General features: G+C 47.3%; 8 protein-coding genes across 8 annotated transcripts; 4 read left to right on the top strand and 4 right to left on the bottom strand.

Annotated features, from left to right (window-relative positions):
• Nucleotides 1–332: 332 nt before the first annotated feature.
• AKAW2_50748S (TPR domain protein) lies at nucleotides 333–1,799 on the bottom strand (the record flags this gene model as incomplete). The annotated part of the gene is made up of 1 exon (XM_041690600.1): nucleotides 333–1,799. The coding sequence occupies one exon, from the start codon at nucleotides 1,797–1,799 to the stop codon at nucleotides 333–335; it is 1,467 nt and encodes a 488-aa protein (XP_041544169.1).
• A 409-nt stretch (nucleotides 1,800–2,208) lies between these two features.
• On the top strand, nucleotides 2,209–3,312 carry AKAW2_50747A (uncharacterized protein; the record flags this gene model as incomplete). Its single annotated transcript, XM_041690599.1, has 1 exon — nucleotides 2,209–3,312. The coding sequence occupies one exon, from the start codon at nucleotides 2,209–2,211 to the stop codon at nucleotides 3,310–3,312; it is 1,104 nt and encodes a 367-aa protein (XP_041544168.1).
• Nucleotides 3,313–4,251: 939 nt separating this feature from the next.
• On the bottom strand, nucleotides 4,252–5,140 carry AKAW2_50746S (DUF3632 domain-containing protein; the record flags this gene model as incomplete). The annotated part of the gene is made up of 2 exons (XM_041690598.1): nucleotides 4,252–4,685; nucleotides 4,747–5,140. The coding sequence occupies 2 exons, from the start codon at nucleotides 5,138–5,140 to the stop codon at nucleotides 4,252–4,254; spliced, it is 828 nt and encodes a 275-aa protein (XP_041544167.1).
• Nucleotides 5,141–5,851: 711 nt separating this feature from the next.
• ugd2 (putative UDP-glucose dehydrogenase Ugd1) lies at nucleotides 5,852–7,630 on the bottom strand (the record flags this gene model as incomplete). Its single annotated transcript, XM_041690597.1, has 4 exons — nucleotides 5,852–6,796; nucleotides 6,845–6,982; nucleotides 7,031–7,350; nucleotides 7,417–7,630. The coding sequence occupies 4 exons, from the start codon at nucleotides 7,628–7,630 to the stop codon at nucleotides 5,852–5,854; spliced, it is 1,617 nt and encodes a 538-aa protein (XP_041544166.1).
• A 1,356-nt stretch (nucleotides 7,631–8,986) lies between these two features.
• AKAW2_50744A (putative ABC transporter) lies at nucleotides 8,987–11,182 on the top strand (the record flags this gene model as incomplete). Its single annotated transcript, XM_041690596.1, has 1 exon — nucleotides 8,987–11,182. One exon carries the CDS (start codon nucleotides 8,987–8,989, stop codon nucleotides 11,180–11,182), a length of 2,196 nt encoding a protein of 731 aa, XP_041544165.1.
• A 796-nt stretch (nucleotides 11,183–11,978) lies between these two features.
• ALO1 (D-arabinono-1,4-lactone oxidase) lies at nucleotides 11,979–13,715 on the top strand (the record flags this gene model as incomplete). Its single annotated transcript, XM_041690595.1, has 1 exon — nucleotides 11,979–13,715. One exon carries the CDS (start codon nucleotides 11,979–11,981, stop codon nucleotides 13,713–13,715), a length of 1,737 nt encoding a protein of 578 aa, XP_041544164.1.
• Nucleotides 13,716–14,208: 493 nt separating this feature from the next.
• CRC1 (carnitine:acyl carnitine antiporter) lies at nucleotides 14,209–15,422 on the bottom strand (the record flags this gene model as incomplete). The annotated part of the gene is made up of 5 exons (XM_041690594.1): nucleotides 14,209–14,257; nucleotides 14,314–14,927; nucleotides 14,993–15,009; nucleotides 15,071–15,119; nucleotides 15,174–15,422. 5 exons carry the CDS (start codon nucleotides 15,420–15,422, stop codon nucleotides 14,209–14,211), a joined length of 978 nt encoding a protein of 325 aa, XP_041544163.1.
• Nucleotides 15,423–17,085: 1,663 nt separating this feature from the next.
• On the top strand, nucleotides 17,086–19,571 carry AKAW2_50741A (putative C6 finger domain protein; the record flags this gene model as incomplete). The annotated part of the gene is made up of 7 exons (XM_041690593.1): nucleotides 17,086–17,244; nucleotides 17,305–17,417; nucleotides 17,476–18,336; nucleotides 18,386–18,472; nucleotides 18,532–18,827; nucleotides 18,887–19,322; nucleotides 19,394–19,571. The coding sequence occupies 7 exons, from the start codon at nucleotides 17,086–17,088 to the stop codon at nucleotides 19,569–19,571; spliced, it is 2,130 nt and encodes a 709-aa protein (XP_041544162.1).
• Nucleotides 19,572–22,886: the final 3,315 nt, after the last annotated feature.

The raw sequence follows: 22,886 nt of genomic DNA, 5'->3' as shown, positions 1-22,886 counted from the left end.
CAGGCAGATCCGATATGCCAGAGGAAAGGAAGTAGGGTAGCCCCTAGGTCATCCATCACAGCCCGTCACAATATCGTTGCTTTAAGACAACGAAGCGCCTGCACCTAACTCAGCGGCTCGAACAGGTCAAAAAGTCCGCAATGAATCAAATGGTTACTTTCAGACGCTGACTCACTGATATGTTGCCTTGTAGCTGGGATAGTGGTTGACGACGGCACGTTTCGACCCCCAATAAGAAGGCAGTGACATTACGTCCGCATGCTGGTGGATATTGGTCTTGATCAGCCCCGTCAACACAATCCTCCTAATTTGATTTGCATCCATCAGTTCAATCATTTCTTCTTCTTTTCGAGATCCTTAATCAGCCTTGAGACATCCTCCGCATCAGAACTAAGTTCTAGGCGGTTGTAAAGATCCTTGGCCTCATAATAATACTTCAGTGCCTCCTCAGGTTTATTATGGAACACTGCCAACTGTCCCAGCATAACCTTAGCCGACGCACAGCTGTAATGGCACTCCACAGAATCTTCGGAAGGTTCGACCTTCTCAGCCCTCTCGATCGCGCCTTGAGCCCACTTGCGTGCGGCCTCGATAGCCTCAGCACGCGAAACACCGGGGTCCGACGATGGTGCGACACCGTCTAGAGCTGGGTAGCCGATACAGCCACTGATGTTGTACATGAGGGTGACCTGCTTGCATGATGGAACCCCGCCTTCATTGGCATTGATGAGGTCAAAGGCGCGCAGATACAACGGCAAAGAAAGGTCCAACTTCCCCTTGGAGGCATAGTGTTGGCCCAACTCGGATAGAGCGGTTCCGATCTCCGTTAGAGTCAACCAGTTGCCACCGCCGATGGGGACCTTGGCTTGGTGTCGACGTTGCACTTCGCCGAGGGATAGTTGAACGGCAAATTCGAGCGCCTCTTCGGCCTTTTTGTCATCCTGGATATGATCACTCTTATATAGTTCCGCGAGCTTTACGGACATACCCACAACCTTGGCGAGAGTCTTCTCTACTTGTTCATACTCATAGATCTCCGCCTGCTTCATCTTCTCGTATGACTCTGCAATGGCGGGGTCGACCTTCATTGGCTCAGCGGCCAATTCGCCTTTCTCTGCGGAGGGCCCGCGGGCAAAGTAATAATCGCTTTCCCCCCTTTTGAATGCCTCTGTCTCCATATTCGTCTTCACCCAGTGATATGCATCTGCTCGTGTCTTCTCCAAGACTTGAATAGCAGCTGGCACTAGCCCCGCCATCTCTAGACACTTGGTTACCTGCAACCTGATTCCCATCACTTCGTCCGAGTAAGGGTGCATTTGCAGTTCCGCTGCTAACTTGATTGCCTCGCTATATGCGTCGATAGCTTTGACGGGATTCAGCTTCACGTCGGTATAGTAGATTGCCGTACGGAGACGTTCTGCAACCGGTGGCGGGAACTTGTGGTATTGCGGGCCGACTTCTGTGGCTTCCTTGTAGGCGATGTAGCTAAAGATTGCGGTTGCGGTGGCGACGGAGAGGAGTGCGAGGGGAAGGAGAATGGGGTTATTGCGCCAAATTCCACGGGAGGCTTCCTGGTAACCGCGCTTCATCTTCTGCGCGAAGGAGAGGGGACGAGTCTGGATGGTGGTGGCTTGGACGGTTCGTAGGAGAGATGTAGGAGCAGCACCCGTCGGCCGTGAACGGAGGATGGAGGGTATTGTGCGTGTCGAGAATGACGAGGATGAGAATGCATGTTGATGATGGCGATGTGCAAGGGTCCTTGGAATGGCGACAGCGCGCCGGGATGCTGCGCCTAACATTGTAGGATGTGTATCAAAACTTTCAGGTAGATAGCACCGAGCTATTCCTTAGTTGTTGTACGGACAAGACAAGAGACTCTGGAGCTGCGGAATGCGGAAGCGGGCCGGACAATGGATAGTCCGATTGGATCATCCCAGCTTCATGGCCGTCATAGTCACGTGCAAAGGGGTCGGGTCATTTGAGCTCTCGCGCGGAGGTCGTTTGACCTACAATTTATTTGTATTGATTGGCATATTTTTGGCCGCGACTACTGAGCCTCCGGGTCAGTGGACCAGTCCTTCATGTGGACCTATTGAAAACATATTTTCCCATTTCCCTCCCCCCTTTCCCCCTAGCAACCATCGATTGCCTCACGTCTCCAACCTTCGAAAAGCGAAAGACTGTACATCCCCGAGTATCCGCATAAGGATGGCCAAATCCGCCAGGCGAGGCCCCAAGGGCAAGGCCTCAGTTACTCCCTCCGCAACCTCGTCGGGAACTTCTACTCCTGGCTCGCAAACTGGCCCTATCCCTCCGTTCGTTCGAGCTCCGGAATCTCTGAAACCGCTCCTCGACTCGCTTTCTCCGCGCGAAGTCTACCTTATCCACGTCGATACCTGCCCGGTGGACATCAAGAAACAAACCTTTATCGTTCCTTGTGCAATCAATGCCATTGTTGTCGGTTTCCTTGCTCTCCGAGTCTACATGGTCCGCAACATGTATCCCGCCATGATAGCAGCGCTGGTCGGGATGAACAACTCTATGACGGTGGACACAACGACAATGGACTGGACCAAAGTTTTCATGGTGGCTCTACGTCGCATAGGAACTGTTCTTTTTGATTACTTCCTGTTTACTATGTTCCTGGCCTGGCCTATCCGCTTCCTCTTCGGGGCAGTCAGATGGCGACGCAACATCGGCTTCCAGCCACACGAGATTATTGTTCGGCGAAGCCAACCTGACATGACTCAGGGCCTCAAACGTGATCGCTGGATCCGTGAAGACGAGGAAACACGAGACAAGATCGTTGCGGCGGTCACGCCGGAGCGTATCAGAAAGACGGGATACCTACTTATAGATCAGGACTTCGACCTCGATTACAACGCCATGATCAAGGCTCACGAGATGGTCGACAATCCGAAATCGGACGATAAGGTCTCATTGGAAGAGTTCCGCACGGCAGTTTTGGTGAACACGGATGCCCATGGCTGGTTGATCTGGCATGTCGGAGATGAGAACGAAAGGAGTAACCCCGAAACAATCAATATCCCAGCCGACCCGGCCCGATCTGCCCAAAGAGACCAGATCTTGGTGTTTAAGGACAAATTGACCGCCATGGGCAAGGAGGACCTTTTCTACCGGTGGGTTGAGTTGGTCCAATACGAGAGTACCCAGCCGGGCGGGTTCACGCCGGAAAGGCAACAGTCTGCCATGCTTCAGGTAAAGCAGCTCTTCGAAGAAAACGATGTCGATTTCTCCAAGTTCTGGGAGGATGTGGGTGGATTGGAGGAGTTCACCGAGCAGCTTGATTAGTGACTGCATCTCCGCTTCGTATATGTATTTCTCTTCCATTCCATCCCTGTCTATCCAATCTATTACAGAGATCTTGAGGAAGTCAGGCGTTTGAAACCGCTCGAGGTGTGCGATTCGACTCACCTCTTCGAATCCCCTTGTGCTCCATGAGATGAGCCGAACTGCGGGTGCCAGCCCTGCTTATACGTCTATAATGCACCGGCGAACGCCTGCGAGGAGTGCCAATAAGAACACAGGCAAGGACAATACCTACGGCAAGCTCTCTACGGCAATAGAGGACGCAAGCTTCCGGTGACGCTGCTCTGATAGCGGGAGATTCGTATCACCCTGATAATCGGTTCCTTCTTGCTTTCCTCTCAACTCCGTCAATCGACTCTTGGCAGCCGCCAACTTCACTAGACTATTGGTGCCAGAAAAATCTACCCAAGACGATCGCGTAGGAGTATCCGAACGGACGGGAATCCCGCCTCCGCCCATAACTGGGCACCGGGTTTGGTACCTTGCAGCTGACTACAGCGACGGGCGCCGCGGAAACAAAGTGGGATTAGCCTGCGTGATTTGCAGGAGGATGGTTGATGACCTTTCTTGGGGGTGGTGGAATTGTTTTATAGATTGAGGTCTTGTCTCCAGAATGTATGTTGTATACTGTGTATTAAAGCTGCGTATGCTCTTGAAGAGCGAAGGTACTGCTTAATGGACTATTTCAAGAGGAAAGGGAGCTGCACGCATGTTCTTCAAATTATCGGGACATATTAGCAACAAGAATACTCCTGTTAGCTCGAGAGTAGCATATACCATATCTATGGAAGTCAATAGCACAAATACAGCACAATACCACCTGCTGCCCATCGTCTGGCTGACGGCTTGGGCTTGCAGCCGTCATCACTATCATTTTGCGTCTCCGTGGCTTCTCTAGCATGATTCTTATTGATTGGTTTCTTACTTTCCGTGTTCTGCTTTCTCAATCTCTTCCAACGCCTTCCGTATCATCTCCTGCGTACTTTCCCTAGGATACTCCCGCTGTGCCGCCCTCAGTCCATCTTTCCAAAGGCGCCATCTATCCATATTCATGTCTCGGCGCGGAGTTTGGTCCTCATCCCCAAAGAGCCGTCCAACCTGACAGTTCTCCCATACGCGCTGACCGGCGTATATATACCAAATACATGCCGTGCGTACGGCCTCCTCTATCAACGGCCCTTCCTCAAACGCTGATCGACACGAATAGAATGCATACAGCGATGCGTCGAAATAATGGCAGAGGTATTCTGCTCTTCTCGTAAGGTGCGCCATGAAGGCATTCCGGTTCTCCCATTCCTGAAGGTCACTTGGAGGATACTCCTTCTGGGGATCCTCATCTATCTGGCGGGCATATTCTGACAGATTTAGCCGCGGAATCAAACAACAAAATGAGTAAGGGGTGTAGGGGTGATATACCAGGCTTGAAATTGAAATAGTAGAAATCAGTCAAATATATGCTCAGGTATGGAACCTCAGTCCATAGCTTGAGATCAACGGCTGTTGGCTCTTCGCCTGTGACGGGATCAATGACCTTGGTACGTTGTAGCTCGAAAATGAAGTCGATGAGTTTGTCCTGCTGATCTGGTGGAGTGATGTTTGCGGTATCCACAACTTTCGTCATGGCATACCACGTGTGATTACCATCGATATCAGAGGGTGATTCGGATTCCTGTCTCTCCTGATGTAAGACCTCGCGAACGCGAAGGAGATTCTGGACTGCCTCGGCGGGAGAGACAGCGGGGTTTTGAATCAGCTCATCGATGACTGGATATTCCGGTCGGGGAAGTGATTCTTCATTGAGGCCTTCCATGGGGAGGGATAGCTTGAGAGTAGGGTGGTGGAGTTAGGAGGCTGAAGGGAATAAGTGTTCCAGACATGACTTGAGAGGTTTAAATTAAGGGCGTTGGGGCTGTGTAGAAGCGGCCAGTACTAAGAACTGTTCAGCCAACAACTATTTCCAACACGCCACCTTCGCCGTCCAGCAAAAGAGTATAGTTTCATGTAAGGCTGCCCCACTTTATGCAAAGCGAGTTTCCTCATCTGCTAGGTGAAATTTCATATACTAAGGAGTATGGATGGTGCCGCTGGCCGGTAACTTAGCTACAGCCTCAAAGATCGCCCGGACCCCATTTTTCTTGTGGATCTACTCGCCCTGCTAATCTATGAAGAGATGCATTATAGCATGAGATAGTATATGACTCGATCGATACGGACTCATCACTTAAGCTCCTGTCTATCAGCCCTTCACCAATGGCCGATTAGCATATTGGGACTTATTATAGGTTTAACATGCCCACAAGGCTGTGCACAGTGACAGCCAGAGGGATTCGATGCATTAAAGCCAAAACAGAAAGCACTCAACAATAACATCTAAATCGGTGACCCTAACACTCAAAGAGACTAAAAATCAAACATCAATCGCTCAACCACAGAATCATGACACCTGATAACCTCCATCTGCGCCACATGCTAAAGTAAATAAGCAGATCATAAAAGAACAGTTGTAAAGACATCACAAACATTACTTTGCTTCTACCTGCCTCACACCCACCTGCAACATCTTGAATCCCCACTGCTGCATCTTGAACTGGTCAAACACACCATACGGATCCAAGAACACCTTCGGGCTCTGCATCTGGCCCGCAATGCCCTGCCATCGAACCTTCTCATGCCCGAACGTCTCCCAATCCGTGTGAAGAATGACAGCACTGCATCCCGCGCATGCCGCCTCCACTGATTCAGCCACTGTGACCGTCTCAAGAGACGCATTGCTCGCACGCAGCGTGTTCTCCAACTGGCCTGCAGGTATGAACGGGTCATAAATTCCCACTTTTACCCCATTTCTCGACAAGTCCCGGACCAGACCCAGCGCCACAGAATACTGATTGTTGTTCTCCTTTGGGGTAAACCCCAGGATCGCAATCTTCTGCTCTGTGAGATCGCCGGATAACTGAGACAGGACGCGTTGGGAGATACGTCGGTTGTGCGAATCGTTCATGCGCAGGACAGCGCGCCAGTACTCTGCCACTTGCTGTAGTCCTAGCTCTCGGGCCAGATATACTAGGCAGAGAACCTCGGTCTGCAAGTGAGAGTTGCCGAATCCAAAGCCGACTCGTTGCGGTAGACCCAGGGTTTGGGTTATGTGGTTGATGTTGGCGTTGGTGGATTCGCATATAGCGCTGAGCGAGTGTAGACTGCTGATTTGCTGGGCGAGAAATGCGTTCGCGGCTATCTTGCCCAGTTCGGAAGACCATGCGTCCATTGTGATAATGCGCTCTTCTGAAACCCATGGGATGTAAAGCTTTTTTAGTGCGCTTAATGCTCCGGGTGACATGTCTTCCGAGAATATGTGCCCGATAATGATGCGGGGAGGGTAAAGGAGGTCATGAAGAGCTGTGCCTGGAACTAGAAAGTCGGGGTTGGATAGCACATCGAATGAAGCGGATGGAGATGCGGTTTTTCGCAGCTGCTTTCGTTAATATGTTATGGCTATGTTTGGGGGAAGAGCACTCACAATCTTCTTCATTCGCTGAACGACACCACATGGCGCTGTGCTCTTTTGCACGATAATCTTGTGGCCAGTTGAGACTTGAGCGATCGCTCGGATTGCAAATTCCAGCTGCGACAGGTCTAAGCGCTCCTTTTCGTCAATCTATACCAATGATCAGCTTTGTCTTCCAATTGCAAGCGGACATCTTACAGTTATAGTTGAGGATATCTCCGAACATAGAAAGACCAGGTCTGCTGCAGCCACGCCAGCGTGGATGTTTGTAGAAAATGTCAAGTTCGTCAGTTTCCTCTTTCGAGGCTGACTACTATCCGAAGCTATAGACTGATTCGGGACAGCCGACGCATCCAGACTGAGGCTTGATATTTCCTCAAACAACATCTCCTCCAGCCCAGGCTCGAACACCGGGGGGCGATCGGAGTTCCACGCATCAATGAGGCCCGCATCGTTGTCAACGACACTGAACTGGATGTGGGGATTCTGAGAAGCGAGTACAACCGCCGTCAATGCACCTGGCCGACATTAGCTATTCTTCTTCTAAGATATACTGGACCGGAAGGCAATAGCAGCGCGCTTACCCACATGTCCAGCGCCAATGATACAAGCACTCCGAACATCCTCAACTTTCTTACTCTCCAACGGCTGAAGCTCGGTCTCATCCACACTATCAGAGTAGGTATGACCCTTCACGACAACCGGCGGCTCAGCACTTTCGATGGTCTTATAGCGACGTCGCGAAAAAAACAAAGTTATACTCGCCAGGACGAAGAGTAGTGGAAAGAATGGCATCATGGCGGCACATCCGTATCATCAACTAAACGACAACTAACTGACCACCCTCTCTCTCTTCTCTTCCTACTCTCTTTTTCTTTCTCACCCCTTAACCACCGACCGAAACACATGTTCAGCAAGAATTAAAACAAAGAGACAACGAGCGAACGCGTTGTGGGTGGTTTGGGCGTGTCGTGGCCAAAAGGGCGGTCTGGTCGCAAAACTAGCCACTTCATCGCGAGCCCTCATTGCCCCAAAAAAATATCCGAATAGAATTACGGTCGCGCCATTGGACATGGGAGTTGTGTCCATCTACGTGGACGTGCTCGTGGCGCAACGAGAATCCACTTTGGATTAACACTACTGAACTACATTCCACAGTTGATTGGAACAGCGGGTCTGGATGATGATTGATTTACCTGGACCCACTCACTCATTGAGGTGCTGTCCTATTTTAGAAAGGTTAGCAGCCTCACTTTGTTTCTTCTTGGCGGTATGAGTTCATGTCAGTGAACTATTTTTAGTTAGTATGGATTGCATTTGCATGTGCTGCTTTTCAGGAAGATAATGTTCTTGTTCTTGATGCACATATCAATGAGGGATTCAACGTGCATTGCGAACAACGTGGGACTGGACTGCATGAGATGCGACAGCGACATACGTCACCAAATTATGGAAATGATGTGGTTCTCACCATGAGGCTATGAGGGTGAACGAGGGACAACATGTAGTGACTGGGATTAAGATGCAGATGTGCTGTGTCCCAAGTAAGACATGCACCAGTTAGTTGGATTGAATGGCGGAAGCAAGATTGGCTGCTATACAGCTACAGTATCTCCCTACCCGTGATTTTACTGTGTTTTAGGGCTCCATTAGATGTCAGTATGGAACTTGACTGATGAAACAAGACCGTGAGAATAGTAGTAGTATTTTTGCCCGGAAACTCTGCGGAAGCCAAAAGATTTTCAGTTACTTTATACAAACAATCACAGCACCCCCACAACAGGTGCGGGTAATCTTATCCAGCCTTATCCAGACGACCAGATTTGACACTCGCATATTCTTCGGTTGGCTTATCTTCGGTCTGATGGACATATGCAGCTAGAAATTCACTCAATACAACGGCTAAACTAGTGATATCTCCGGCTAGCTTCTAGGGCCATCAAAAAGACTATAATGTCTATACCTGAGTAGCTCCAATGATTATCACACTGTCATAACTCTTATCTTTGGATTATCAACAATGCCAAGACTCAATCGGATCCGGACTAACACTGATCCGGTGAGTAACCAATCGAACTACTCTCTCCTTTCCTTGGATGTACAAGTACGATATAAAGATATACTCAATACCTACAGACTCTCCCCGGCAGTGCCATGTTCCGGCTAGCTTGCAGGACAAGGCCACTGCGGTCTTCGAACCTCGTTCGCGCCACGCGCTCCGTCTCATCCGTTGCGCCGCCGTTAATTCGGATCCAGAATGCCACATTCTACGAGAACTATCCTACTCCCGAAGATGCCGCCAAAGGCCGCAATCCTCCCCTCTTTCCCGACTTCAACTTCGTATTACCCGCCAAATCCACCCTCGCTGGGGACAACCGGGGTGATGCTCCACAGACTTGGGCGGTGATTGGCTCCGGGGGAAGAACACAGATGCTCGATGTCCTCCGTGGTCAATACATCTGCACACCGCCCACGGCGCGCAGTTATCCGTACCTCCTCAGCGACGAGATCGCCCAAAAAGATCACCGCCTACGGTTTGCGGGGAACGCAATACAATACATTGGATTCAGTGGGGAAGGTTCCGGCGCCATTGGAGGCACTCGCGGCGCCTATCTGAGTGCTCGATATGAGAGTCTTCGCGAGGAAACCGACTGGTCAGTCCGCCAATATCTCAAAGGCCAGACTTCCCTGAACCCGTTGGAATCCGAGCAGGACGGAAAGATACATGATGAGCAGCTGTTGGCACAGATTGTTTCCGAGCTCCGGCTGGAGGAATTACTCGATATGCCGGTTGCTAACTTGAGCAATGGTCAGACTAGACGGACTCGGATTGCCAAGGCCCTCCTCAGCAAGCCGGAATTGCTCCTCCTTGATGATCCGTTCATGGGCCTTGATCCCGCTACTGTCAGAAGCATCTCAAGCCTCCTCCAGCGCCTGGCGGCCAAATCAGATCCCCGATTGGTTCTCGCGCTCCGGCCTCAAGACCCCCTGCCCGACTGGATCACGCATATCATGGTGCTGGGGAACTCCCACCGGGTTCTGCTCCAAGCTCCCCGCGCGGAGGCGGAGAAGGTGTTCAACGTATGGAAGAAACTAGGCAGTTATGAGAAGCCTACCGCCAAGGAGAACCAGTGGGTCCACCAGACGTACGAACAGGCCAAGGAATCCATTGATGCAGGCTATCTTGATCGCCAATTGATCTGGGACATGCGGCTAGCGCCCCCACAAGGAAAGGGTCGCGCTACCCCATCCTTCCCTATCAAGGGTGGTGAACCACTGATCGAAATGGACGGCGTCCGTGTACAATACGGTGACAAATGCGTCCTGGGCGACTGGACCCAGCAGGTGCACAACAAACCACAATCTGGCCTGCACTGGACAGTCCGGCGCGGCCAGCGCTGGGCCGTGCTAGGTGCCAACGGCTCCGGCAAAACCACTCTTCTCTCTCTCATCACCTCGGACCATCCCCAAACCTACGCTCTTCCTATCCGCCTCTTCGGCCGCACCCGACTTCCCGAAGCCGGGAAACCAGGCCTCTCGATCTTCGAGCTCCAATCCCGTCTCGGCCACTCGTCGCCTGAAATCCACGCCTTCTTCCCCCGTCAACTGACCATCCGCCAAGCCATTGAATCCGCTTTCGCGGAAACCTTCCTCGCCAAACCCACCCTTAACCATGACCGTGACCTCGACGTCAGCGCCATCCTCCGCTTCTTCCGCGCCGAACTCGACCCCGATGTCTCCAGCATCTCCCAAAAACCCACCAAAGTCACCACTCCCCGCGATCTCTTCCCCACCCTCGTCAAATCCGACACCGACTTCTACAACCCCGATCACGGAGTCGAGTACGCTGACACCGTTCGCTTCGCCGATCTGAGCACTGCTCAACAGCGCCTCGTCCTCTTTCTCCGCGCTCTCGTTCACCGACCCGATATCGTCATCCTAGACGAAGCCTTCTCCGGCATGCCTGCCTCCATCCGGGACAAGTGCCTCAACTTCATCGACCACGGCGAGTTCGTCACTAAGCGGGTGACCAAAGTCCACCCGGCACCCGAAGATGCTCGCTTCCGTGGCCTCACGGACGACCAAGCCCTGGTCATGATTTCCCATGTGAAGGAGGAGATTCCTTCCAGTGTGCGCTATTTCATGCGCCTGCCTTCCGATGCGGGGGAACACTTGGATTTCAAATTCGGCACCCTAAAGCCGGGGAGTACTCTGAGTGAGCCTGCAGTTTGGGATAAGGCTTGGGCAGCGGATTTCCAGGAAGGTGCGGTACGTGCTGGGATTGAGAATGTGCCGGAAGGGGAGACTGTGCGGGAGGATTTTGAAAAATTCGAGTGGTATTCTATATGATCGGTGGGAGAGAGTAGAAGTAGTATATGTATATATTTACTTGTTCCATGTACAACACATAGATTTGATACAAGAGGAGCAGCCTCTCTGGATCTCGAGTTGGTATACCTCTTCCAGCGAGAGGGGGAGGGGGGGGATTTTGGAAGAGGGAACTCGCAGCGCGATTGGTCCGAGCGAGCTGAGGTGGCCTACTTACTACTGCTTACGACTTGTGATTAGGGAAAGCCTATACTACTACCACTAGCGCATGTTGCTCGTTTGGCTGCTGCTTGAGGAAGGAAAGTCAAGAAAGAAAGGGTAAGCCTCAGACCTCCGACGTAGGCATGTGTGTAAGATTATGTCTTGGCCATAGCCATATAGTTTTGCCGGGTGGCAGCGATACTAGATAGGGTATGCAGTCCCGCCGGATAATCCGCCGTCCCGACCCGGTCCCGCATTCTGCTGCCTTATGATCGCCTCAGGCAGAAGTTGCCGTTTTGTTCCGGTTCACGCCAAACTTCGCCGCTTCTGCTGGAAGGTAGATCTGCTAGTAATCTACTTAACCTACTACTACTCACTAACTGTTACTACTGACGATTCCCTACTGGCATCTCGTGCATCTCCCCTTTCCTTCATCATGCCGTGATTGATCGTATGCCCGATCGTCCTCTTCCCCTTTTTGTTTTTGAAAAGTAAAATTCCAACCATACGGAGAATTCTGCCCCTCTAACCGCTGATCCGACCTGTCATATCCGCATATCGTGCAGATAATCAATCGTGCAGCGACGGGATCCTCCCTCCCCCTCCCCCCTCCATCATGGACCCCGCCATCCTGCGTGAGGTCTCCCGTGTCGACCCTGCGGTTCCTTTTCGCGCAACCACCCATCATCTCCATCATACTTGGGCGCAGACCTTCTACTCGCGTCCCGAACTTTACGTACGCCCGCAATCTATCGAGGAAATTCGGAAGCTTGTCAACCTCGCTCGCCACTGTCGCCGTCGTCTAGTCACCGTGGGGAGTGGCCACTCCCCCTCCGATTTGACCTGCACCTCCGCCTGGCTGATAAACTTGGATGATTTCAATCGTGTGTTGGAGGTTTCGCCGGAGACCGGGGTGGTGACGGTCCAGGCGGGAATTCGGTTGAGAGACTTGGGCACACAGCTGGAGCAACATGGTTTGATGTTGTCTAACTTGGGTAGTATTGATGAACAGTCGGTCGCCGGCGTGATCTCCACGGGTACCCATGGAAGTTCTCTCCAGCATGGCTTGATCTCCGAGTGTATCCTATCACTGACTCTCATGCTGGCTAATGGGCAGCTGGTGCGGTGTAGCGCGACCAGTAACCCGTCGCTCTTCCGGGCTGCGCTCATCTCTCTGGGTGCACTTGGTATCATTGTCGAGGTCACACTGCAGGCGGAGCCCGCGTTCAAGGTGGCCTGGCGACAGACGCGGCGTAAACTGTCGAGTGTGTTGGCCCAATGGTCATCCGGACTGTGGACTTCGCATGAATTTGTTCGAGTATGGTGGATGCCCTATGAGAAAAGTGCCGTTGTCTGGCACGCCGACAAAACCGACCTCCCGCTGCGGGAACCGCCCAAGTCCTTTTATGGAGAGACACTCGGTTACCATATCTATCATAATCTGCTGGCCCTGGCCAACTATTTCCCTCGCATTCTCCCGTGGGTGGAATGGCTGGTCTTTGGTTTGCAGTATGGTTTCAAACCGGAAGCCGTCGTGACAGAGGCGGTAGAACCAGCCCGCTCAGGTCTCCTCATGAATTGTCTGTACTCGCAGTTTGTCAATGAATGGGCACTCCCGCTCGAGAAGGGCCCCGAAGCTATCACTCGTCTCTCCGCCTGGTTGAATGGCGATCACGAGACAGCGCGTATCCCTTTTTCCGTCGACGGTCTGTGGGTGCATTGCCCCATTGAAGTCAGAGTCGCGGACTCTACCTACAACAAGACAACCCGTCCGTTCCTCGATCCTACCTCTTCCACCGGCCCGACCCTGTATCTCAATGCGACGCTCTATCGCCCGTACCATCGGGATCCCCCTTGCACGGAACGGTATTACGAGGCATTTGAGTGGCTTATGCGCGAAATGGGTGCAAAACCGCATTGGGCTAAGAATTTCAGGACGACGAGGGAGGAGCTGAAATGTCTCTATGGAGATGACATGACGGAATGGTTAAAGGTCCGTCAGGATGTGGACCCCGACGGCATGTTCCTTGGTGAATGGCATTACCGAACCCTCCCCTTGCCAGGGAGTGAGGACGAGTCGAATGCATCAGGGCCGGCCGACCTTCCGCTCCTCGAACGCGAAAAGACTCGTCGCAAGGCAAACATCCAGGGTTCCGGTGACGGTGTCGAGTGGATTGGACACAAACAATGGCAAGGGAACCAGGGCCGTCAGGCTGCGATGTTCGTGTCCACGCTAGACAACGAGAAGATTCAAATTTCTGAGGGTACTAGTCTCAGTCCTCCCACCACAGCAACCAGCGAAGAGAGCTTCGATTTTCTGGCAGCGGGTGAGGCCAGTGTTGTCCTTCCCTGAATCTGGTGCGTGAGGGACTGATAGATTCGTGACAAGGAGGTTTGGCAAGTAGCAACAGAAGTAACCGGTCGCGCCCCTTCCGCTTTTGTGGATTGTCGGTTGGAATTGCCGACTCGGTGATTTTTGGAGAGACCCTGTACTTTATTGCCTCACTGTTCCGTTATCTTGCTCTTTCTTTAGAATCACTTTTCATCCCTACATAATATCTCCGTCAATACTCTATCATACAAGTCGTTTAGCAACAGCACTGACCCTGGTTCTGGACAGGCAATAGCCTACTATCAGTCTACCAAGGGAAAATCCGCGACAGATTCTCTACTGATATAATATGGGTTCCTAGCGCTACAGACAGCCAGAAACCGTCTAGTCTAAATGAAAAACAAAATATCCAGGCTTGCAAAATGCTTCCACAGAATGACGAAATAACGAACGCCACAATATCAAATAACCGATAGACTTACACCACCGTACCTGCAGCGCGCAAGGCATCCGTCTAGTCGAAAAGCTTTGTCATGAACTGATGAGCCAGCTCAACACCCGCACTGTTCGGCATATTAGCAACGACAGCCCAGAACACGTCAGGGTTAGAATAACATACAAAGTAGCAGCATTGGCAGGAACGGCTCTTGCCAAAGCAGGTCCAAATCCAGGGAAGAAAGCCTTGAAGCCACCGTTGGCATAGACGGTGCGAATCGTACCGCCGATTGTGGGACGACCAGGCGCGCTCTGCAGTCGAGACTTGATGGTATCGACAGGGAAGACAGGGATCCACATGGCAACACCAGCAGCACCACCGGCAGCCAGGACGGCTGGCATGGATAACTGGCCAGTGACATTTCCTTCCGCATCCTTGGGAGTCAAAGTGCGCTTGATGTACTCGTAGGCGGCGAAGTACGCAGCAGAACCAGGGCCGTCACGAGCGAGGGTCATTGCACTACCGCGGAACACACTGCGAATACCACCCTCCTGGTATAGCTGCCGGACCACATCCAGACCGCCAGAGTACTTGGGCTTCTGACCGGGAGGCGGGGGGTTCTGACCCTGGATCTGAAGGAGCACCTTGACGCGCTCGAAGGGTGCCGTGATCAAGGTCATGGGAATGGCAGAGAAGAAACCCGCAGCGGAAATTTGGCCAATGGTGTATTGAGGGGTGTTGTTCTCTACACGAACTTCGGACATTTTGCCGACGAGCGTTTTACCCACATCATAACCCTATCAGCTGTCAGCCGTCTGCGCCAAAGGGGGATCGATCACGTTCTGTAATCTCGTAGACATACCCAGAAACTGACAGCGACTGCAATACACGTGAGTTAGCAGTTGCGATGGGGAAAAGAACAAAGATGAGAAAAGCTTACACATTGGCGTGACTCCCACCAGGGGAGCAGAGACACCTGCATAAAGTCCCTATTCCGACGATCAGCAACAGCGCTCAACGCCACCTAAAAAAAGATAACTTACTCGAGCGAGACCCTCCCGGGCCACAGTCCTCTTCACGACATCGATAGCACCAGAGTAAACGCCCTTCTCTGCCGTCTGAAGGCGCACCTTCACCAGATCGAAAGGATGTCCAACAACAACGGCGCACACACCACCGGCAGCACCGGCAGCAAGCGAGCGGATCTGAGCAATGGTCTGATTAACGGGCTTGGGCTCCGGAACTCTGACTTCCTCTGGAATTGATTCAGCGGCGGACGGAGAAGCGGTCATGGTGCTGGCTGGCGCGGATGAGCGGGGAGAATAAGAAGTGGGGAGAAGGGAGCGGGGAGGAGGCTGGAGTCGTGTCTTCTTGAGCGCTGTAGCAGGAGAAGCAAGAAGCAAGAAGCGGCTGCTTTGAGTGAGAAGTGTAGTTATAGATAGGATATTTTACAAGAAGTTGCGTACACGGATTAAAAGCAAAAGGGGAATTAAAGAAAAAAAAAAAAGAAGAAAGGAAGCTCGCGACTGATTGATTGCGACGGTCACGCTCTCCATCCGGCCGACCAGCATGGCAATCCATACCCCGGACCTCGGCTCGGTACGGATCAAGTATTTATCCGAGACAGGCACTTCCCCCGGGGTTGGGGGATACGACGTAGATATGGCTACGAAATACTTGGTCTGGTACGTACCTTAAGTAGGTTGGTCGGGCGCCCGGAACTTAATGCGACGGTTTGCGGTTGACTGGAGATGGAGAATGGTTGGATAGACTCAGATTGAGCTCGTGCACGTGATAATCTTGCAGCTGATACTGAATAATGAGCTCAAACATGTGACTACTTCATTATCTCTGATAGGAAATTATCTCTACACGTGATACATGATAAGATTACCACAAAAAGGTAAATAGATAGATAATAAAATGAAGAGCTCACTTAAAACACATTATACTTATACCTTGAGTACTTGCCCTAAAAATCGTATTATAATCATGACCAGCACTATCAAGACTGAATAAGTAGCGAAGTATGCAACCTGGAAAGAATGATGGTTCGTTCTGAAGCAAATAAATATACAGTTAACCAGGCGCATACGGACATTGGAAACAGAAAAAAAAAATGAATATCAAAATGAAGAAGCATGCAAGGAGCAAGATGTACTACTGGTCAGCCAATGAGTTGTGGCATTTGTATGATCAAGATGAAGCAACTGCATAGCTAACATCTTACAGAATAGCGGGCTCGATCAGGCATAAGAATAAGCAGTTAATGGAATGGCTTCTCTACGCCAGATTGCGTGATGAAAAGATAAACTTCATTTAGAAACACTATGTCTTATCAATACAAAGACGAGATAGACCAGCATGTGCTGGTTTCGATCGAAGGGTACTACAAAGAGTATGCATATAATAGAAGGAGATCATTCCTGATTGGCCAAGTTTCACAGTCCAGGACAAAGTACTATGACGTAAATCTCACAGAAAGCTTGTACATTCATTTGTTGAAAAAAAAATAAACCTAAGTCCTGAAAACTGGCAAAGTAAAGAAATCATTACAGTGAGATACCAGCCATTCTATACACAAAGTAGGTATTTTTCTCCTCTTTCGTATTACTTGGACTGGACTGAGTCACGTGAGCATCGTAATGAGGCATCGGCTTAAGAAGAAGAGAACGGGCCCAGTCAGGTGACTCCGGAAAAGGGCACCTTCTCCGGGCATCATTTTGAGTCACCGGGACTATCTGATAACTAATCGGAGATAATAAATGAGTCTAGCCGGTCTTTTGCTGAAGAAATTCTACGAGAGTCCGGATCTAACAATTAATCTAACGGCCGATTGGGACTGTCGAAGCCCTTCCCAGCACGAACAGGAAGCAGAGCTAGTCGGGATCACAATGTGCGATTCCCACCACTAATTGTAGGGAGCCCAGGGCGTTATCGCATACAATCTCAACCATGAGCAAGCGTCCTCATCAAGGGTCCCCACCACGCCCTGCCTCCCAGTCCCCCGATCTGGTGGATCACACACCCCAGGGTCTCTCGCCGGGGGATTCAGAGCAGCAGCATCATGCATCCGGGCCTAGCAAAAAGCCCCGAAACTTTATAGCCACAGTGGTTGGTGCTTCCCCGTTGCCCAATAATGTGCGCGATAGTAGTAGTAACCACTTCTCTTAGGCATGTGAGAATTGCAGGCTTAAGAAGACGCGATGTGATGAATCGCGACCGAAGTGCGGCTTGTGTAAGTCGCTGAACCTCGAGTGTGTCTACAATGAGCGCAAGACCTCCAAGTAAGGCCGAGTCACTTTCACCAGTCCCTTTCTTCACGGTTGCTAATGCTTAGAGTAGACGAGATCATTCTCTCAGCTTGATAATGAGCACGTTGCATCGACTGGAAACCAAGTTGGAGAATGTTCCCACGACCCTTTCTAAGGAAATCCAATCCCTTCGGGGTCAGATGCCCCGTAGTTTGGATGGCACGGAGACGATAGGCTCGCTCGCGCATCATTCTCGCAGCACGAGCAGCTTGGGTAGGTTGGAACGCTTGACCTCTCAGGCTCTCACGCCAGAGGCAATGAGACTGAACGAAGTGGAGCATGACGACCAACACCTGCATCCCAATCCGACGGAGGCAAACGGATTAGTCTCGATTTCATTCAGCCAGCATGGAGTGATCTCCTGGGCAGGTGCTCAGGAGCTTCTTCCACAACGGTTACTTGAAGCACATGAGAAATTGGGCAAAAATTATGTGATTGACATTGAAATGAAGCGCCCTCAATTGCCCATGTACATCTGCCCTTTCCCAGCGCAGGCCGGGGACAACTGGCTGAACGCACTTCCGTTGGCCATGGTCAAAGGCCTTTCGGACGCATACTTCACCACTTTTAACCTATTCACGCCTATAATCGACAAGAACTATTATTATGCTTTCACCCTGGGCGCGGCTATTGAGAGCAACTTTGGCTACAACATCGAGAGTTGTGTGGTTCTCAATATCATGGCGCTAGGCTGCATCGCTGTTCACGCCTATCAGGAAGGGGATTTTCCATTACTAGGGACACGCAGTGGTCGTTTTGAGCCTCCCGACTGGATGGGGGTGGTCTACGAGAATCCCCCGGGATTGCGCTTCTTCAACACTGCTCGCCAGCGCATTGGATTTCTGATGTGTGACAACAATCTCCAAAGCTGCCAGTTTTATCTCTTATCATTGTAAGGCTTTTCACTCGAATATCTTTGGTGGAATGCTAACTTTGTGAAGCATCTACTACAGTCAAATCCTTCGCCCCATGGATTCGTGGGCCATGATCCATCGAGCGGCCACTTGCTGTCTGTCCATGCTCACCAAGTAAGTCATCCATGGCTACCATTGCATAACTGGTCCTCGCAAAACTGACACTACTCCAGTCATGATGTACATTTCGATGAGTGGGAAGGCGATATGAAGTCTCGAGTATATTGGAACTGCCTAATGAATGAAACCATTCTGGTCCAAGAACTGCACGTCCCGCCCAGCGGTCTCTCCCGACTCGAAGAATACGTCCCAATTCCCAAATTCATCACCTTCGAAAGCGTGGGCTTTCCAGCCTCTCGCTCACTCTCATTGGAAGAGATAGACGATTCGTTTTTCCAATACCATTTCCTCGCGCAGGTCGCCCATCGAATCATCCTAACCCGCATCCGACACTCGCTCTACTTCCATTGTGAGTTACCCTACCCTCATCCAGCTATCTTCATCCAACTAACACTCCGTTCCTACCAGCCGACTCCGGCACATTCCCCCACCCAGCAGTCAACGCCGAACTCCGTCACCAACTAGAACAATGGCGTATCAACCTCCCCGCCGCCCTCCAATTTCCCGACCACACCACCTCTGCCCTGGCCACGAATCCAAGCACCCCGATCCCACCGTCTCCAGCCTCCCAGCAACACCTTCCCTTCACCCCGTCCCACCGCCACGCCCTATCCCCCGCGATCGCCGTCTCCGAAGCCATGCTTCGTGGCCGGTATATGATCGCCAACTTCCACATCGGCCGTCCATACCTCTACAAGGCGCTCCACACGCCCGGCTCCCTAACCGACAAAGATCTCGAGCAGATTCACAGTGGTTTGCTCAATGCAATGAATTGGCCTGTCGTGGGCGGCATCTTCCAGCGCATGAAGAGTTGTATCCCGATTAAATTCGCTTTTTGTTCTCAGTAAGTTAATAACCCACCCAAATTCCCTCTCCGTATGATAATGTTGTTACGTGCTTACCTGGTTCATGTAGATTCTTCGGTCAAATCCTCCTCTTCTACTGTATATCTCACTCCTCGGACCGGCGGTTACAGGAGACTTTGCCGGCGGGATGGGAGCAATGGAATCAGGAGATGATGCAGTTTTTGGAGGATTGTGCGCAGGCCAGTCCAGCCGTGGCGAAGGATTTGGAGTTGTTGCGGTTACTGTAATTGTAATCACTATGTGTATGTATGGTGTTGATGTATGTATGTATGTCTGTATGTGTCTATGAATGAATCCAACAATCAACATTCGAGGTCAACATATCTTGGTATAGCTCGAAGATTACAAGCATAGCTGCCCGACTTACTGTACTGGGAATAAGCTAACCTTCTGGATGGGATCCTGGGACGGGCTGCTGTATGATCATGAAGTCATTCAGTACTAATAGTAGTAGTAGCAAGAAATATACTGATATTCCAGACGAACTGCAACTTCAATGCACATATATATTTATATAGTATATAATCGGTCCTCAATAAAGGTGTGAAAATCGCCATTACAAAGTAGAGAATAGTATCTCCAGCAATCCCAGCATATATACCCACGCTTTGCAGTGGAATGAATTTCTCAAATAGATGTGCCTTCAGTCATGATTTCTTCCTTCTCCAGACTTCCCCATAGACTACATTAAGTGAGCGCCACGTGACTATCAAGCAAAACAGATCAAACAAAGCACGTGATCTCAAGAGCCACTCGCCATCACGGAATAGTAATAATGACAATGTGACGCAAATTGCCTCTTTAAATGTCATGTCTTATTCATCTGAACTCCACGAGCCTTCATTGGGTGCTAGGGAACAGGGTAATATGCGTCGACTGGCAGGTATAAATTTATGCCACTAATTTATTTAGCCACTTTAACCTGACATGGAAATTATTGTATACCACTTAGTTGACTAGGAATAAAGTGATTTGTAAGTTAAGTCCACTCGAGTTACCATAAACGTAATCCCAATTCCTAATCGGCATCATACAGCCGAGTCAGTGTGAGACCTCGGTCATCCCATGCCTTACCACGTGACTGTCGCGCACAGGTCACATGACCTCCTAGACCCAAAGGATTACTGATAGCAACCTCTGAGAAGATAACTAAAAGACAGGACTTACCAGAAATAAAACAGAAACCAGCTAAAAGAGAGAAGAAAAGAACTAAAAAACTAATAAAAAATTAATAAAAGATTAGTAAGAGAAAGGATAGAACTTATTAAAAAAAATTAATTTCTAAAAATATATAAAGTAACTTGATTTCCAGGGAGTAGATAATTTTTTTTTTCTTTTTTAAATTTATTAATTTTTATAAATATACAGATATTATTCAGATTTAATTAATTTTTATAATCTTCAGGTTTTTATATAACTAATAAATCTTACTTATTTCTTTTTTTTTATAATAAAAAGCTGGTGTATAATTCTTTTACAAGAAATTTTTTTTTAAAAAATTTACTAGTTATTACTTTTCCTTAAATATCTCAGTATTATTTTAAAAATACTGAAGTATCTAGAAAAATATCCTTCTCTGAATTCTAGAATTTTCTATTATAAGAAATCCAGATAATATATTCTAAATTTAAATTAATCCTGATTTCTAGATTATCTTGGTACCAGATATCTGATCTTTATAAAAAAAAAGAAAAAAAAGAGAAATTATTAAAATAAAGATAGAAAGATTAGATCTATTTAAAAACTAATAAAATTATAGAAATCTTTTATTAAGCTAACAAAGAAAAGAATATCTAAAGAAATTAGAAAATATTTTATAAAGAATTAATAACTAAATACAGGCTGCTCGCTGAACAGACTATTAAAAAAATAAAAATATAAGATTTAATTTATTTTCCTGGAGTCTATTATTATTATAAAAAAAAATATTAAATTTCTAGATTCTTTAATACTAATTAACAGCAAGACTTTCTATTACTGAGAATAAAAAAACTAAATATATTAAAAGATAATAATTAATATTAATTATTTTAATATCCTAGTTCTCTGACAGGCTTATATCTATAATTATTATAAAGAAAAAACCTTAATTTATATTATATTTTATATTAAGATTTATAGATTTAATATCTTTCAGGATATTAAGGGCATGCTAGAATTTTTTAAAAAAATTTATAAAAATTTAAATTAATTATTTATTATTAAAAGTAAGTCTTAAGTCCTGTTCATAAAAGGCTTTAATAAATTTTATATTTTTTAATTTTAATTTATATATTTTATAACTAAAGTACAGATCCTTATATCAGAATAGTAAGAAAAACTTTATTATTAATTATCTGATAAATTAATAAAATTAATTATATTAGAAATCAATGAATTATATAATATTTTCTATAATTTTACAAATTATTACTTCTAAATATTTAATTAATTAAAAAATATTAAAACCTGAAAAGCCCAGAAAAGAGCTTTTTTTATTATTTTAAAATTAAATTTAAATAACAGCTTCTCTAAGATTTCTATAATTAAAATTCTTATAATTAAATTTTAAAATAATACTGTAATCCTTACAGCCCGGATTACTAGTAGAATCTGAAATACTATTAAATAATAATAATATATAAAAAAAGAATATTATTTTATTTATAGTAAGACTGGTTATTAAGCTAAGAATAAATATTTTAAATAATTTGAAATCTTAGAGCCAGCAGAGCCTGAAAATATAAAAAAAATAATAAAAAAATCTATAAAAAAAATTAATATTTAAAAAAAATCTCTGTCTTAGATAAGACTAGTATTAGTTCTTAAATATCTAATATATTTATTCTCTTAAATAATTCTAAATCTAACTTTTCTATTAAAATTTTGATTTTCTATTTTAATATAATTATAAAAACTAAAATATTTATTAACTCTGGAGCAAACATCTGTAATTATATAAATATTTAATTAATAATCTAACTAGTTAAATATTTCAGTCTTAATATAATTTTATTAAAAGTCTCTACTTATATCTTAGAATTTGATAAAAAAGAATAAACTAAGCTTATTTATATTATTTATCTAAATTTTATTATAAACAGCTAATCTTTCTAAAACAAACTATTTCTTATTCTAGATATTAAGAATTATAATATTATTCTTAAACAGATATAGCTCTATAAATAAAAGATTTTCTTAAATTATACTAACAAAATTATTATAAAGTTAAAATCCCCAAAAATTAAAGAAGAAGTAAAGAAGGAATATTTAAATAAGATTTTTTATTAAAAATTTTATTAAGATATTAAATATATTTTAATATATATAAACTATAAGCTGTAGATATACAAGAAACTTCTAGAATTAAAAAAATCTAAAATTTAATAAAAATAAAACTATATTTATAAAAAGATAAATATAATATTTATTAATACTATTAAAATATTCTACTATTTACAGAATCTAAAGAACTAGAATTTTATAATATTACTTTATAAACTTAATTAAATTATTAAGAATAAGAAATATAACTAATAAAAAGTTAAATAAACAGAAATCCT

Source organism: Aspergillus luchuensis, chromosome 5 (assembly GCF_016861625.1).
Source record: "Aspergillus luchuensis IFO 4308 DNA, chromosome 5, nearly complete sequence".
Taxonomy (NCBI): domain Eukaryota; kingdom Fungi; phylum Ascomycota; class Eurotiomycetes; order Eurotiales; family Aspergillaceae; genus Aspergillus; species Aspergillus luchuensis.
This window is presented reverse-complemented; position numbering and strand designations above follow the sequence as displayed.